At 47.5% G+C, this 17,564-nt stretch overlaps 3 protein-coding genes across 4 annotated transcripts in view; all 3 read left to right on the forward strand.

Moving 5' to 3' along the window:
• LOC139248263 (zinc finger protein 551-like) overlaps nt 1-17,564 on the forward strand; it is a 359,795-nt gene that overhangs the window by 299,501 nt on the left and 42,730 nt on the right. The window lies entirely within an intron of this gene.
• The window catches only part of LOC139248256 (integrin alpha-X-like), a 230,761-nt gene that overhangs the window by 63,287 nt on the left and 149,910 nt on the right, over nt 1-17,564 (forward strand). The gene's annotated exons all lie outside the window — the stretch shown is intronic.
• LOC139248096 (histone H1-like) lies at nt 2,896-3,591 on the forward strand. Its single transcript, XM_070871846.1, has one exon. The coding sequence runs from the start codon at nt 2,896-2,898 to the stop codon at nt 3,589-3,591; it is 696 nt and encodes a 231-aa protein (XP_070727947.1).

Consider the following 17,564-nt stretch of genomic DNA (forward strand, 5'->3'; position numbering starts at 1 on the left):
TCTTCTGCTGACTAGGCATCGACGAAGGGGGCGGGGCTAGAGCGCGCATGCGCAGCTCTCTGCAATAATTCAGCCTGTAAAAATCAAAATGCACTTTTCCCAATTTACTTTTATCAGAATCTCAGCAAAGGAACTGGGCCTGGGGGGAAAGGACAGAGAATGTTTAAAGCTGGGAGCCTTGTCCCTTGGAGATGCTCAATTTGAGTTCATTCTTTGCAGGGTATTTCTCTCTCCATGAGCCCGTCTTCACAAAGCAATCCTGCAGAAACATCGGAGGGACGAGGGAGTGGGAGTGTTTGCTGGGACCGTGCATGAGTTAATATCTGACAGAAACACTCTGAGATTAGTTTAATTAGAGTCAAACACTCGGTTACTGAGAGTAACACCGAACTACCCTGAGCTGCAAGATTGCAGAGAGTACACCAGGCAGGCGAGGGTTAAATGTGGGACATTGTTTCTCTCACTCTCTGACACTGTCCTGCAGTGTGGGATTAATAATTTGTCTGTCTCTGGTACAATATCAGTGAGAGAGGAGACTGCATCTTCTGTCTCTCCAAAAAGATCTTTCAGAATAAAACGGGACTTCACAGGTCAGTCTGGAACTGATACTGTGCATGCCTTTCTCTGTCTCACCGCCCTACCTCGCACTCTCCTGTCTCTCGCTCAGCCCTCTCCCCTCTCTCTGCCTCTCTGTTTCTATCCGCTCTCTCTTGTACCAGAGTGAGGGCAGGGTACTGTTATTTAGTGTGATGTTGAAACTCTGTTGAAACAATGTATTCACTGAGACATATGAAAGCATGGGCCTTACGCTTAACATCCGTAAGACAAAGGTCCTCCATCAGCCTGTCCCGCCGTACTGCACTGCCCTCCAATCATCAAGATTCACGAAGTGGCCCTCGACAAAGTGGAGCATTTCCCATATCTCGGCAGCCTCTTATCAACAAGAGCAGACATTGACAATGAGATTCAACACCGCCTCCAGTGTGCCAGTGCAGCCTTCGGCTGTCTAAGGAAAAGAGCGCTTGAAGACCAGGCCCTCAAATCTACAACCAAGCTCATGGTCTACAGGGCTGTAGTAATACCTGCCCTCCTGTATGGATCTGAGGCATGGACGATGTATAGAAGGCACCTCAAGTCGTTGGAGAAATACCACCAACGATGTCTACGCAAGATCCTGTAAATCCCCCTGGGAGGACAGGCGCACCAACATCAGTGTCCTCGTCTGGCTAACATACCCAGTATTGAAGCACTGAACACACGCGATCAGCTTCGCTGGGCAGGCCACATAGTTCACAAGCCAGATTCGAGACTCCCGAAGCAAATGCTTTATGCAGAGTTCCTTCATGGTAAACAAGCCAAAGATGGGCAGCGGAAACGTTACAAGGACACACTCAAAGCTTCCCTGGTAAAGTGCGACATCACCACTGACACCTGGGAGACCCTGGCCGAAGACTGCCTGAGGCGGAGAAAGTGCATCCGGGAGGGGGTTGAGCTCTTCGCGTCTCAACGCCGCGAGCGTGAAGAGGTCAAGCACAGGCAGCGGAAGGAGCACGCAGCAAACCAGCCCCACCCACCACTTCCCTCGTCGAATGTCTGTCCCACTTGTAACAGGGTCTGTGGCTCTCGTATTGGACTGTTCAGCCATCAAAGAACTCACTTTGGGAGTCCCCCGATTCCGAGGGACTGCCTATGATGAAACACTGTTGCAAGTGCAAGTCAGATAATGTCTCTGTTTTTCTCTCTGGTGCAATATGTGAAGGTGTGCCACTGTTACTGAGCGTATTATGGAGACACTGATACAAAGTGTAAAACTGATACTGTATCTGTCTCTGTGTCTTTTCCGCTGGTGCTGTACATTAATGTGTGATAATATTATTGAGCGGAATATGGAGACACAGTTCGGGAGTTTTAAATTGATACGATGTCTGTCTCTCTGTTGCTCTCTCTGATAGCCATCTCTGGGTGTTGAATATGGGATGGATAGGACACCAGTTACTGTTATATGTCCCTCATTTTCTGAGGAGAGAGAGACAAAGAGAGGCTGCAGGGGCGGTGAGCACATAATTTGTATTTTCATGTTAGTCAAACATATTTCTGCAGTCGAACAATATAACAACTTAAAAGCAGATATGGGTTAAGCCAGCCACAGCTGTGATTGGCTCCTGCCCCTGAATCTGGGAACAGACACTGTAAGGAGCGCCGGCCTCAGGGTGTTTAACACTTCCTGAGCTGGGAAACTACAACTGACCCGAGAATCGGCAGCACAGCCGAGCGGAGAGGAAAAGCTGTGCTGGGAACTGTAAATCTGGGAACAGTTTGTGCTGTGAATGTGCAGATTTCAACATTGTGTGAGCGAGAGTGTGTTAAAGGGACGGGCGGGTTAGACTAATGTCACTGTGTTTGTGTGTCCGCTCTCATCGCCGGATTTCAGAGTCCCTCTTGTGTAAAATTCAAAGATTTTCCTATCACTGGATCGCCCTGCTGCCCTGCTCAGGCTTGAAGCGGGAATGCATCAGAAAGTTTGATTTGATTTCAAATTTCAGTCAAAAAACAGAAAATATCCGCGATCGGCTGAGAGAGCGCGACCAGTGCAGCAATGAAACGGGTTTAAATCGAAATTGCTGCCTTCAATTCGGATGGAACTTTCTCGGCAGCAAACATCCCGGTCTTCGGGACAGAAAGAGGCCAGTCTGGGAATGTGGAGGGCCCGAGTTGAATTGGAATCGGAGAGTTCGTGAGGAGAGAGAAACACAGAGAGGCTGGAGGGGCCGGGAGCTGACAGCAGGATGTCTCCTCCCCGTCCGCTCGATGCCTTTAAGTTGCTCTGTGTCGCCGCCTCTCGTTTCATTTCTGACCCAGCTCTGACTGTCAGAGAGATTTTCCAGAGTCGCGGACATGACTGATACTGCAGCCGCCGAAACGGCTCCTCCTGCCGCCGTCGCTCAAACCAAGGCTCCCAGCAAGAAGAAGAAGGCGGCTCTCCGCTCCGGGCCAGCCGGTCCCAAGTTGGGCGACCAGATCCTCAAGGTTGTGGCCGATGGCAAGGATCGCAGGGGAACGTCCCTGGCCGCGATAAAGATGGCTCTGGCGGCCAAAGGCGTCGATGTGGAGAAGCGCGGCTTCCAGATCAGGTCCAGTATCAAGAAAAATGTGATGAATGGCTCCCTGAAGCAGATCAAGGGCACGGGCGCTTCGGGCTCATTCAAAATCGCTAATACAGATCCCCAGGGGAAAGTGGGAAAGAAGGTGAAGAAGCCAGCAGCCAAGAAATCTCCAGCAAAGAAAGCAGCAGCCAAGAAATCTCCAGTAAAGAAAGCAGCAGCCAAGAAATCTCCAGCAAAGAAAGCAACAGCCAAGAAATCTCCAGCAAAGAAAGCAGCAGCCAAGAAAACGAGCACCAAGAAGGCGCTAACGGCAAAAAAGACAGCGAAAGGGCCGGCTGGGAAGAAGGGGGCGGCGAAGAAGATCAAGAGCCCCAAAAAAGTGAAGGCGGCCAAAAAGGTGGAGAACCCGAGGGTCAAGGCCACGCCCAAATCAGCAAAGGCCAAGAATTCAGCGCTCCAAAAAAAAAGGCAACTTCTAAACATTTAAACCCAAAGGCTCTTTTCAGAGCCACCCACGCCTCTCAGAAAAGAGCTGATCCCGGAATCAAATAATCCCTATCCCGAGCTCAGATTCCAAATAGAAATCATTGAAAATGACCCCGGGATCCCTAATGACTCGTTGGCATTGGCTGCACCCCGTCCCGCCCCCAGTGTCTGCACCCACCCCCTCCCCTCCCCCAGTGTCTGCACCCTCCCCTCCCCCAGTGTCTGCACCCGCCCCTCCCCATGTGTCTGCACCCGCCCCTCCCCCAGTGTCTGCACCCACCCATCCCCCAGTGTCTGCACCCACCCATCCCCCAATGTCTGCACCCACCCTCCCCCCCAGTGTCTGCACCCACCCCTCCCCCAGTGTCTGCACCCACCCATCCCCCAGTGTCTGCACCCACCCATCCTCCAGTGTCTGCACCCGCCCCTCCCCTCAGTGTCTGCACCCACCCACCCCCCCTCAGTGTCTGCACCCACCCCCCCCCCTCCCCTCAGTGTCTGCACCCATCCCCAGTGCCTACAATAAAACACAGAGAATGGGATGTCCGGCCCGGGCCTCACTGTAACTGGGGTTTGAGTCCGGCTCCAGTCTCAGTTCCTGGTCATTGTCATTTCAAAGATTCAGGGGGAAGAGTCTCTGTGAGACAGTGGGACTGGCTTCGAGACCCCGCCTCACAACTCTTTTGGGAGAAAAACTAATTATTAAATTGTGTCCCCCAATCTGGGGGACACACCAAACATTTTCAAGGCCCTTTTTTTGTGTTTTTTTTTGTTTATTTTGTATTTTTTTGGGGCACTAAAATCAAATGTTTTTTTCCAAGTGCCCCCTATAAAAGGGGAGGGGGACACTAAAAACACCGGCAATTAAAACAAATTAAACTTTAAAACATAAAATCAAATTAAAATTTGGTTGCTGGTGGTGATGATGCACTCCAGTCCCTCCGGCGCCCAACTCTCGCGGAAGGCCGCGAGCGTACCGGTGGACACCGCATGCTCCATCTCCAAGGACACCCTGGCGCGGATGTACGCGCGGGAGAGAGGCAGGCAGTCAGGCTGAACGAACCCCTCGACCGCCCGCTGCCTGGACCGGCTGATGGCCCCCTTGGCCGTGCCCAGGAGCAGTCCTACGAGGAGGCCCTCGGACCTACCCGCTCCCCTCCGCACAGGGTGCCCAAAGATCAGGAGTGTGGGACTGAAGTGCAGCCAGAATTTCAGGAGCAGCCCCTTTAAATATTGGAACAGGGGCTGCAACCTCATGCATTCAATAAAAACATGGAACACGGACTCTTCCAGACCGCAGAAATTGCAGGCGGCCTGGGAGCCCGTGAACCGACTTAAAAATTTATTGCACGGGACTGCTCCGTGCACCACCCTCCAGGCCAAGTCCCCAATAAATAATGGGAGGACTCCTGCGTAGAGTGCACTCCATCGGGGACCCCCGCCTCCTCCGGACGGCAAGATGGTACGCCATGGCGTGTCCGGACGGCAGACGGCAAAGTTGAGAGTGTGCAGGAGCAGACCGTACAGGAAACCCCTCCGCGCAGAACTGAAAGGCACGGAGGGGATTTCCCCGAGGCGGCTCAAGTTGTGAGGCGCCGGCTCCCGAGGGAGGTTCCGATGTTTGGTGCCGATGAGGAATTCCGTCCGGACAGGGGTCAGTTCGAACGGGATCTCCTCACGTGCTTGAGCCTCCTGGACACACCTAACGGAGTCAGGGCCCAGTGCTGTTTTTAGCGACTCGATGGCATCGGCCGCGCGGCGGACGTCAGCCGAATTTAGGTGCCGCGCCAGCGTTTCTGGCGCCATCCAGCCCGCTCCTCCGCCATCGAGCAGGTACCCCGCCTCACAACTCAACCCCCAAACACCAGATTCTCCAAATCAGCTGGAATAAGGTGTTTGTAAAGTGCTGAACCTGTCTGTGAGAGGAGATGGAATAAGGTCTGAGATTGACAGGGAACGGACTATATAGGCCGGAATATTCCTCATTGTTAATTGTACCAGGACCTTATTTAACAGCTTCTGGTTCCGGGAAGCCTTGAATATGAATTCCGAGTCTGTAAGGGTTTGTGCGGAGCGCTGTATATCGGTTGTATTGTGGAGAAAACAATTTGAAATTGGCAGTTGCAGAAAGCTGGAGGTGGAGCTGGAAGATCAGAGGCCGCGCTCTGCTCTGTCTCTCAATCTTGATTCTGTTTCCTCCCCTGCCGCGCTCTCTGATTAATCTTTCACTCTGTCTCCTCCCCTTCCCGCCTCTCTCACTCTGCGCTTTCTCAGTCAGGTCGGGGCCGGCTCTATAAAAAAGGAGCCAGGAGCAGTTGGTTCCTCATCCAGCAACAGTTTGAGTGAAGAATCATCATGTCTGGGTGAGGTAAAGGAGGCAAAGGACTGGGTAAAGGCGGAGCCAAGCGGCACCGTAAAGTGCTCCGTGATAACATCCAGGGCATCACCAAACCCGCCATCCGCCGCCTGGCTCGCCGTGGCGGTGTCAAGCGGATCTCGGGCCTGATCTTCGAGGAGACCCGCGGGGTGCTGAAGGTTTTCCTGGAGAATATCATCAGGGACGCCGTCACCTACACCGAGCACGCCAAGCGCAAGACGGTCACTGCCATGGATGTGGTGTACGCTCTCAAACGCCAGGGCCGTACTCTATGGATTCGGCGGCTGAACAACTCCACCCTTTACACCCAGCACAACACAAAGGCTCTTTTAAGAGCCACCCACCGCCTCACAGAGAGCAGTGACCTGGGGATGGGAGTGTGGACAGTTTGGTTGGGAAGTTATTTCAGCTATTTAATTTATGGAAAAAAACACTTTGATGTTTCTAGTGCCTTACACGGCCATCGGACTTCTGCGGCAGTTTGAAAATCCACACTTCTAGATGGTTAACCTTATAACTAAAAACATCTGAGGCTCATTTCTGATCAGCAAACTTCAAGCTTAATTATAGTGAAGTATGTTAAATTAAATCTGGGACTATTGTGATCCACAGAACAGAAAGCAGCCCTTTCACAGATAGTGTGGGTGGCTCTGAAAAGAGCCTTTCGGTTATTAGATTAAATCCTGTCCGCTTTACTTGCCCTTGGGCGCACTGGCGGTTTTCTTGGGCAGCAGCACAGCCTGGATATTAGGCAGCACCCCGCCCTGAGCGATGGTCACCTTTCCCAGCAGCTTGTTGAAAGTCGGGCGGAAATTACTGTCTCCAACAGTCAGAATAACGATTTTTAATTCAAAAACCCCGCCAAGAAAATTTTAAATAGCGGATTATGTTAATATAAATTCAGCATTAGTCAAATTTCCCAACACGTTTTGATTAATTTTGTCTTTTACATATTCCCCTTGCAAGTTTCAAGCTGTTACAATCAGGATTAAATTCGGGTACTATTTCAAACTGTCTAATGGGCGGGAATCAATCCCCACCGATTCTGTAACGGGACACATTCCAACTCAATCTTTGTAAAAGTTGGGGTTCACAGATTATCGATCGATCCCCTGCAAAGGCGGGAGTGAGCCCAGAACTGGGAGTCCTTCTGTGAAAAGAGAAGAGGGACAGAGTATTCAAACTGCCCCGGTACTGGTCTCTGTAAGAACTCCCATTCTGGGTTGTTACACTGCGGGGAGTCTCGGGTTCATAAACGGACTGACCCGCAACAGGAATTGAAAAATAAACTTGAAAAGGGCTTGCGAGAGAGAATGTGTGACTGAAATCTGAGTCTCAGTCCCTAAACAAGCTCTTAATTCGGCAAGCGGTGTAAATGAACGGGTCTGAGAGCAAAGGGAAACAAGCGACCAGGGACCGTGTTTGTAGTTGGCGGAAAATTCCAGCGACGCTAAGGTGGAACCGGACAGTGAAACTGATATCTGAGAATTCAAAACTAAATCTGCAACTGGAAATGTAAACGTTCTCAAATATACTTGTTCAGGAAATAATTACAGTAAACAGAGTGTAAAGGGAGATGCGTTTGTGCAGCTCTTTCAGAGAGGTTGTGGGTGGCTCTTAAAAGAGCCGTTGTGTTTGGGGTTTGATCTGTCAGAACAGCGGGGCAGTCTCACTTGGAGCTGGTGTACTTGGTCACCGCCTTTGTCCCTTCCGACACGGCGTGCTTGGCCAGCTCCCCAGGCAGCAGCAGGCGCACGGCGGTCTAGATCTCCCGGGAACTGATGGTGCGGCGCTTGTTGTAATGGGCCAGGCGGGAAGCCTCACCCGCGATGCGCTCGAAAATATCGTTCACAAACGAGTTCATGATACCCATGGCCTTGGAGGAGATGCCGGTGTCGGGGTGAACCTGCTTCATCACTTTGTAGATGTAGATGGCGTAACTCTCCTTCCTCGACTTTCTGCGCTTCTTGCCGCTCTTCGCTGGGGTTTTCTTGATTACTTTCTTGGCGGGACCTGTTTTCTTTTCGTCAGCCATCGACTCGTTCAGTCAGGCGCAGATTTGGGGAAACTCTGCTCCGAGCCCGCATTGTATCGGCAGCCCCACACTCCACCCACAGCCCTATGCTAATGAGGGATGGGCGAAGGCAATGGTTGTGATTGGCTTGTCAAAATACATTATTCTGTATCTCTCTGATTGGATGTTTAAAGAGACCAATCAAATTTGTGCTCGCCACAATCTCAAATTCTTGAATGAGGTCATGTGTTGCAACACCTCCTGATTTATACTCTGTTCTTTATGTGTTTCTGTTCTGTTATGAGGCAAAAATCTTATGAGCAAGGTTCATAAATCTTTTAGTATATATTCAATAATCTGAACAGCAAACTCGCTGCTCTGTTTATCGATCTGGATTTTACATGTTCAACAGACATTGACCGGTTTATAACCGAGATTGACTGAGGGTGACTTCTGGTCAGGAAACTCCCAATTTATCAACCGTCGGGATTTAATATCAAGTAGAGAAATAGTGACCTGGATTTATATTGCTCCTTTCTCGACCATCGGACTTCTGAACGTGCTTCGCAGCCAATGAAGTGCTTTTTGAAGTGTAGACACTGTAGTAATGTAGGAACGGCGACAGACATTTCGCGCACAAGCTCCCACAAACAGCAATGTGATAATGACCAGATAATCCATTGTGCTGTGTTGATCGAGGGCTAAGTATTGGCCAAGATACCGGCCATAATTGACCTGCTCTTCTTCAAAATAGTGGCCGTGGGATCTATTACATCCACCTGAGAGAGCGACGGACCTCGGTTCAACGTCTCTTCCTACAGATGGCACCTCCGACAGTGCAGCACTCCCTCATCACTGCACCTGTATGTCAGCCTCGATTTTTGTGCTCAAGTCCCTGGCGTGGGATTTGAACCGACAACCTTCTGACTCAGAAGCAAGGGTGCTACCAACTAAAGCACAGCTGATAAGATTGTGATCAATAGATCAGTTTCTTCAGACAGTAACCAGCCCTTTCACAGATAGAGTGCGTGGCTCTGAAAAGAACCAACGTGGTATTAGATTAAATCTTGTCCATTTTACTTGCTCTTGCTGGGCCCAGCATTGGATTTCTTTGTCAGGAGCACCGCGTGGATTTTTGGCTGTTCAACCATGATCCTATTGAATTGTGGAGCAGGCTCGAGGGGCCTTATGGCCTTCTCCCATTTCTGACAGTCTAATTTGATTACACCATTGTGTTAAGTGATTAAATATTTATTTAGACTTGCAGGTCAAGGAATTTCTCAAATGTAAGGGCTATTTACTTGACACAGCTCGACAAAGGCGCACCTAACTTTGATAAACATATTTGGAAATATGATTTATGTGAGTGTTGTTTTTTCTTCAGTTTCTGCTCGGCGCATTTGGGTTTCATTATACACCTGTCAGCTTCGAGTATGTGAGTGTGATTTTCACATTGTCTCGCTGTCTCTGGGATGTGTGTGTGGGTTTTATTCTGTACCTGGTCAGTTTCTGTTATGCAAATGCATGTTTTACTCTCTACTTGTCAGTTTCTGTTATGTGAGTGTGTTTTACTCTGTCCCTGACAGTCACTGATATGTGAGTGTGGGTTTTATTGTGTATTGTTCAGACTTTGAGATGTGAGTGTGAATTTTACTTTATGTGAATGAAACAACTGACTTTATTTAAAAGAGAAAGACTAGTAAATGTTATTGAGTGGAATCTGAGTGTCCTTGTACATGAATCACAGAAAGTTAACATGCAGTTACAGCAATCAATTAGGAAGATAAATGGTATGTTAGCCCTTAATGCAAATGGGTTGGAGTATAAGAGTAAGGTAGCGTTAGTACAATAATATAGAACTGAGATTGGGAGAAATGTGTTCACTCAGAGGGTTGTGAATCACTGGAGTTGGGATTTTAATCTGCATCTGTCAGTTTCCTGTATGTGAATCGTGGTGTTTTCTGGTTTTTTTGTCAGTAATTTGTGGAGATTTACTTGGAGCTAGTATGCTTGGCCAGCTCTCCGGGTAGTACCAGACTCATGGCCGTCCAGATGTGTGGACACAATCTGTACACTCCTAACTGTTAGAGGTTGCTGCCATCTCCTGGCTGAAAGCGAGTGCTGCAACAAGTGACAATCATTCAGCAGAACCCATTTTAAATTCCACAGATCGCTCAGAACCATGTTTATGTTCAGCTTAAACTATTGCAAAGTATTTTATTGGTCCGCCTGAAAACTCCAAACAACCATTAAAAGCAGATGGAGGCGCTCACCCGATTGTAGTGTGAACAGTGGGGTTAATCACTGAGTGTGGGATAGACATTACTGGGCAATCCATTTCAACCAAACGTGTCTTTGCAGAGACGTCTACAGTGCTGGGGTTAATCATTGAGTGTGGGACAGACACTGCCTCAGTCACTCAGCTACTGTGTGCTAATGTGGGATTCACTGGTCAGTGTAGGATAGATACTGTATCTGTCACTGTCTGGTACAGTGTGTCAGTGTGGGATTGACTGGGGAGTATAGTAAAGACACTATCTGTTACTGTCTGGTACAGTGTGTCAGTGTGGGATTGACTGGGAGTATAGTAAAGACACTGTATCTGTCACTGTCTGGTACAGTGTGTCAGTGTGGGATTGACAGGCACGTGTAAAAACAGAAAGCGATGCTTTCCCGCTTGATGCGTGTGATGGTGGTAGAGTGGTGAGCACAGCTGCCTTCCAAGCTGGTTGATCTGGGTTCAATTCACGGCCGTAGGATCCAGTCAAATTTTAATCCACTTTCTGTTTGGGATATATTAGTGAGTGTTTTAATCAATACCTGTGAATTTCTCGTTTGTGAGTGTGGATTTTAATCTTTACACACATTCTCTGATTATTGTGGGGGATTTCTATGTACTGTATTGGAACCGGGTTTGTGATTATGGACTTTATTCTGTATCAGCCCACCTCTGGTATGTGATTATGACTTTTACTCTGTATCTGTCAGTGTTTGATATGACACTGTGTTTTATTCCATACCAGTCCTGCTCCTATTTTTTATGTTCTTATTTTTAGTATGATATACAAGTATAAAAGCAAAATACTGTGGATGCTGGAATTGGAAATAAAAACATAAAATGCTGGAAATTTCAGCGGGTCAGGCAGCATCTGTGGAGAGAGAGAGAGAGAGAGAGAGAGTTAACGTTTCAGTTCGATGACAAAGGCTCAAACAGCTGAAACATTAACTGTTCCTCTCTCCACTTTTATTGATATGGAATAGAGGGGAGTACTCTGTATCTGTCATTTTCAGCTTTGCGATGGTAGGTTTTAGTCTGTTTCTCTCAGTCCCTGGTACGTGAGCATCCCTCTGTATCTATCGGTCCCTGGTATGTGTGTGTGGACTTTACTCTGTATCTGGCAGTGTCTGTTATGGGAATGTGGATTTTATTTTGTACTTGTCATCTTCTGATTTATTAGTGTGGGTCTTATCCTATAACTGCCAGTTTCTACCTAATTCAGAGATGGTTTTCCTTTGAATCTGTCAGTCTCTGGTATGGGAGTATGTATCTATCGGTGTGCCTGTCAGTCTCTAGTATGGGAGTATGTATTTATCTGTGCTGTCCGTGTCTAGTATGGGAGTATGTAACTATCTCTGTGCCTGTCAGTGTCTGGTATGGGAGTATGTATCTATCTCTGTGCCTGTCAGTCTCTGGTATGGGAGTACATATCTATCTGTGTGCATTCAGTGACTGGTATAGGAGTATGTATCTATCTGTGTGCCTGTCAGTCTCTGTAGGAGTATGTATCTATCTCTGTGCCTGTATGGGAGTACAAATCTATTGTAAATGTTTAAAAATGTATAGAGACATTGAAGTTGAGAATGTGGGAATTGTATAGGGACAATATAAGCTAACAAACAATCCATGGAGGAATAGCCATGACATCTCAGACTCGAGACTGCGAAATGTTACAACACTAACACATATTGAAACAAAACCCACAGCTTGCAGAAAAACCTCAAGGTCTTATTAAATCATGTTATTAACCTGAAACATTGACAGAAGGTCTTTGTTTAAAATCGGACCATGCTTGGGTCGGCTTATGAGTGGACAAAGGGAAGGAGGGATCAAAAGAGATGGGCTGAGCTGGGATGTCACTCTAGCCCTATCTGGTTATCTTTTGCCGAAAATGTATAACCATCGTGCCTTGACAATGTAATGTCACTTATCCGTAGGGAGTATGTACACTCGATCGAGAAAGTATATCTTCTGTCTGATAAGTCTTGCCGGCCGGTAAAATAAAGACTGCTTTGTTCAAAGCACAAGAGGTATTCGACTCAGTAATTTTACTGAACCAGATTGAGAGAAAAGAATCTACATTTACATTTGGTGTCAGAAGTTGGATCTCAACGGACGACTGCCGAAAACTTGCGAATTAAGAGCCAGACTGGCCTTGGACGAGACGAGGGGAAAGTGGCCACTGGAGTGAGTATGATTTCAATACTGCTCCAGTTTTCCCCGGTTTCAAAAGTCTGAGGAAAGTTTAGCCACTCGCTGGTTCTCAGGTAGTGTCTGAACGAGATCCAGGACAATCTGGTGAATACCTTTCAAACTTAGAATTGGGATAGAGATAGGGAAATTGCGCGATGACGCAAACCAAGCGGCGACTTGGAAAGATAGGTTATAGTTAGAGCTAGATAGGGATAGATGATCAATCATGGATCCAAAAATTAATAGGAAAGAAAAGAGACTCTTGTGAACATCTGTTTAAATGAGAAATGCTTCTGTGATTTTTATTGTAAAAAAAAAAAAGCCGGGGAGTTGTGGTTTGTTTTAGCTCCACTTACTTTTTCAAACAGAATGAAAGTTTCTTTAACCCTTCGTAGTGTTGTCCTGTATGTGGGAAGTAAGAGTGTGAACCTTATTGAATTACGTATATTAGGATGATAAGTTACGGAGCCAGGAAATGCACAAAGGATAGGTTTGTTGAAAAAAAAACTTGTTGAAAGAAAACATTCAGAGAATGCACAGCAAAACAACTGAGATGGATTCAAAAGGATTAAAAAAAAAATATATTAAATAACACGACCTTGAGGCTGGAACAATTGAGATAACGAAAAGCAGTCCACAGCCTACTTGCCGGACTTCTCTCTAGTTATGGAAAAGACAAAAAAAAAAGTAACGTACTAAATAGGTGCTGAAAAAAAAATGTTCTGAGATTTTAAATTATGAGAAAAATTCCACTGCAGTCTAAAAGAAAAAAATCACTCCTGTCCAGTTGGCAGAAAAACTCCATTAAGTCAGGGCTTTCATTGACTGATTGAATTTAAACTGCGCAGTGACGCAAAAGGATAGGGAAATTTGGAGACTAAAAGAAATTAAATAAGGCTCATAAGGAATCAAATTTAGAAAATTAGGCTCACAGGGAATTAAGTAAGGCTTATGGGGAATTAAATAGATGATAGGTGTTCAAATCAGGTGTGACGTCGACCTTGTATATCACTTGGCCCGTCTAGGCACTGATTGAATTTAAATCACGCAGCAACTCGGAAGGTAGGGCCGACGCGAACGCGCAGCGGCGCGAACGCGCAGCGACGCGAGACGTGCAGCGGCGCGAGCGTGCGGCCGAGTGGAGGGCTGACACAGACGCGCAGCGGCGCTAACGCGTGGTGACGCGAGGCGTGCAGCGGCGTGAACATGCGGCCGAGTAGCGATGCTAACGCGCGGTGACGCGAGACGTGCAGCGGCGCGAGCGTGCGGCCGAGTGGAGGGCTGACGCAGACGCGCAGCGACGCGAACCACGAAATAATATCAAGTCAGTGCTGATTTTTGTAAGTCCGTTTATTGTAAGTTTGTTAAGTCTGTTTACTTCAAGTTGGAATCGCACGGCGACGCGAGCCGCGGGGCAACGCGGCTTTGTGTTAGTTTAGTAAGTTTGTTAAGTCTGTTTCAAGTTGGAATCGCGCGGCGACGTGGCTTTGTGTTAGTTTAGTAAGTTTGTTAAGTCTGTTTCAAGTTGGAATCGCGTGGCGACGCGAGCCGCGGGGCGACGCGGCTTTGTGTTAGTTTAGTAAGTTTGTTAAGTCTGTTTACTTCAAGTTTGAATCGCGTGACGACTCGAGCCGCGGGGCGACGTGGCTTTGTGTTAGTTTTAGTAAAGTCTGTTTGTTTTAAGTTTGTTTAAATCGCACGACTACGTGAACGCGTAACGACACGGTAATACGAGGGACAGCGTGAAAATGGGTAATCAGTTGGATAAAACAACGGATGCGGATAGTCCGCTACAAAAGTTATGTGAGGAATTCCCTGAAAGAGCTGAAGACTTTAGAAAATTATCAGGAGCCCTGAACAAATTATTAGGAGATGACCAGTGGCCTCTAGGTGGCACTAGCAGCGTAGAGGTAGTAAAAAAAAAAGCACAGGGATTGTCAAAAAAAAAAATTAAAAGATGCATCACTTCTGTCAAGTTGGCAAATAAATGCTATTAAATTAGGACTTTCATTGACAGAGGGAACACATGTTAAAACTGTAGACGTCTTAAAAAAGAATGTGCGCACGAGAAACTTACTAAGAGATCCTCTGGGACCTCTGAGAAAGGTATTGACTGACTACGTAGTAAAATGGCTGGCTTTGTGTTAACCGAGGCTGATGATGAAATTGATGAGTGGTCACTGACTCAGCACCCAACGGCGCCTCCCGCACCCCCTGGCCCCTTGCTCCAGTCCTCTTCCCAACACCCTCCACCTTACACTCCGGTGAGAGGAGTTAAAAATAACCCCATACCACCAAAGCAACAAACCCAAACTGACTCCTCATCCTCTGATAGCGATTCGGATCCCCAGTTCACAAGCAATATAGCCGAAAGAACCAGATCTCACACTCGAAAAGGCAGAACTATATCTCGACATCACAGACAGTCCCGTAAATCTTCTAGTCAATCTACCAGTCCAAGTTGTGAAAGGCATAGCAAACACCCCCGCCGATCGAGACGCAGAACTGTCAAGCAGTCAGACAGCTCCGAAACATCCTCCGACCTAGGAATGATTTCCAAGATCCCAAAATCCTGACACCAATTCCCTGTCAGACCAATGCCAAACCCTGATGCACAACAAGCTGCAGACCACCCCACTTTCAATGTCTATGTGATCTTCGAACAACTATTTGATTGCTCACGCTATCCGGACAAATGGAAAGGGCAGTTAGATATTATTGGCAAGAAAAGAAAGGGGAGGGGGGAGGTGCGCCCCCAACCCGGGTCAAGACTGAATACGTGACTAGAAAGGAAGAGCCATCTCAGGAGAATCAATAGAACCGCAGTGTTGCATACAGGATTGGATGGATAAGCAAGGATATGGTTATACTAAACAACCAAACGGCCCGAGCCCTGCTAATAAACCTCCCTATTGTCCCCGGCATGGTATGGGAAGAGGCCGGGACTGGGTAAGAGGAATTGACTGTTTTAATTGTGGGCAGGAAGGACATTGGAATAAAAATTGCCCCTACCGTCAGCATGGAAAAGGAAGAGGAGGGGGGCAAGGGGGAAGAGGAGGATCTTACACTAACTTCTCCCAGAACAACCCCTTTGGTCAATTGTCCCCCGATTGACTACGCAGCTTGATTGTGCAGGGATCCTCCCCGGACGACGAACCCATTCTGAATGAGTGGCAACCCTTTTTGATAGATACGGGAGCCTTCATGTCTTCTGTACAAACAAAGCTTAAACTCCCTGCCTCTACTGAAACACAGGAACTTTCAGGATTCCTGGGACAAATCTCGACATTCCCGGTGTCAGAACCGGTTAAAATGGGTTACCAGGAAGAATCGGTGGAACATCGATTTGTTATCACAACCAATCTGGACTGTAACTTGATGGCTAGAGACCTCCTCTGCAAATTCCAGTTGCATTTGGAGTGTGGAGACGATGGGATTATTGTAAAACAGGGAACCCTTAAGCGGCAGTATTATACCACTAGAACCCCTCAGTGGTGGTCTCTGGACCTGCCGCAGGCACCCTATCACGTGACCCTAGCATACGATCTCAGTGGAAAGAATCAGGACCTGCAGAACTTTTATCAGGATCACGAAGGGGAAGTGAAGGAAATTCTATTAAGGGCTAGAGTGACTGGACCGGAAGGGAAGGCAGATTTTGTGGAAATGGACAGCCCCCAACGGTGGCACCACATATTACTCGTGAAGTATTACCTCCCCACCACGCTAAAGATTTGGGAGTTATGGTGCGCAAGGCTATTCCACGGGGACCCTGAGAAAGTCTTAACGACTCTGCAGCATCATACTGGCTCTGACATACCTGACTATGTGGATCCTCATGTGTGGGCAGAGGACCCCTCCCAAGTGAGTTATCACAGGCAATACCGAGTATCCACCGAGCTTTGGAGTCTAGCCGAGTCGAACCAATTTGGCAGTTTCCAGTCCCTATCACGGCTAAACAAATGCGACAGTGTTTGGGGATGATCAATTACTGCAGATCCTGGATCCCTAATGTTGCCCTGATGACTAAGCACCTCACCCCGTATACAAATAAGTAAGGCAGCTTTAAAATAGAAACCGTAGACGTCCAAGCCTTTAAGGAACTAAAGACAGCCCTGCTGCAAGCTCCGGCTTTGGGCCGGCCCCTCTATGACCGGCCCTTTCAACTGTATTGTACAATTCTGAAAGACTGTGCTACCGTTGTCTTAACACATCTCACTCCGTAGCTGCCCTCCTGGGCCAACTGCAGACCCAACACCTTACCATGGCCAGGCAAAGCAGATATGAGATCTACTTACTAAACAATCCTAAGCTGACCTTTCGGCACTGTACTGCAATTAATCCGGCCTGTTTTCTTACTGAGCCACCCCAAGATGAGGAAGAACCCAGTCATGATTGTTTATCTTTAATTCAAGAGGCCACATCAGTCAGGGAAGATTTTGTTGATGTATCAATTGAAGATCCAGACTGTATTATGTATGTTGACGGAATTAATCCAGAAGGTACACGAATCTCAGGATACGCCATAGTAAACCAGGAGAATCAGGTCTTGGAATCTGCCGCTTTTGAAACTGCCTATTCTGCTCAACAAGCTGAACTATTCGCTCTCACCCGAGCCTGTATCTTGGCCAAAGATCTCAAAGTCAATATCTATACCGACTCTAGGTATGCCTTTGGGGTGGCCCATGATTTCGGACAATTATGGAAAAATAGGGGATTCCTAACCTCACAGGGGAATGAGATATCTCATAAACAGCTAGTATCTGATTTGTTGCAAGCCCTCATGTTCCCCAAACGCATTGCCATTGTCAAATGTACCGTCCACACTACCGGAAATTCTCTGGTTGATATAGGGAATCGTTGTGCTGACCAAGAGGCCAAACAGGCCTCTCGTGACTAACAGATGGTAGTACCCAAAATTATGAGTCAGACTAAAAATCCTGCGAAGGATAAGTTAGCCTCGGAAAAACCAATGCCAACCATCCAAGATGTTATAAAAGCACAGGAGGACGCTCCTGAAAAAGATAAAATGTTGTGGAAATATTATGGATGTACTTATGACAATGTTTCTAAACTCTGGACCACTCCCGCGGAACAGACTTGCATGTCTGACGA

Source organism: Pristiophorus japonicus, unplaced genomic scaffold, assembly GCF_044704955.1.
Source record: "Pristiophorus japonicus isolate sPriJap1 unplaced genomic scaffold, sPriJap1.hap1 HAP1_SCAFFOLD_29, whole genome shotgun sequence".
NCBI lineage: Eukaryota > Metazoa > Chordata > Chondrichthyes > Pristiophoridae > Pristiophorus > Pristiophorus japonicus.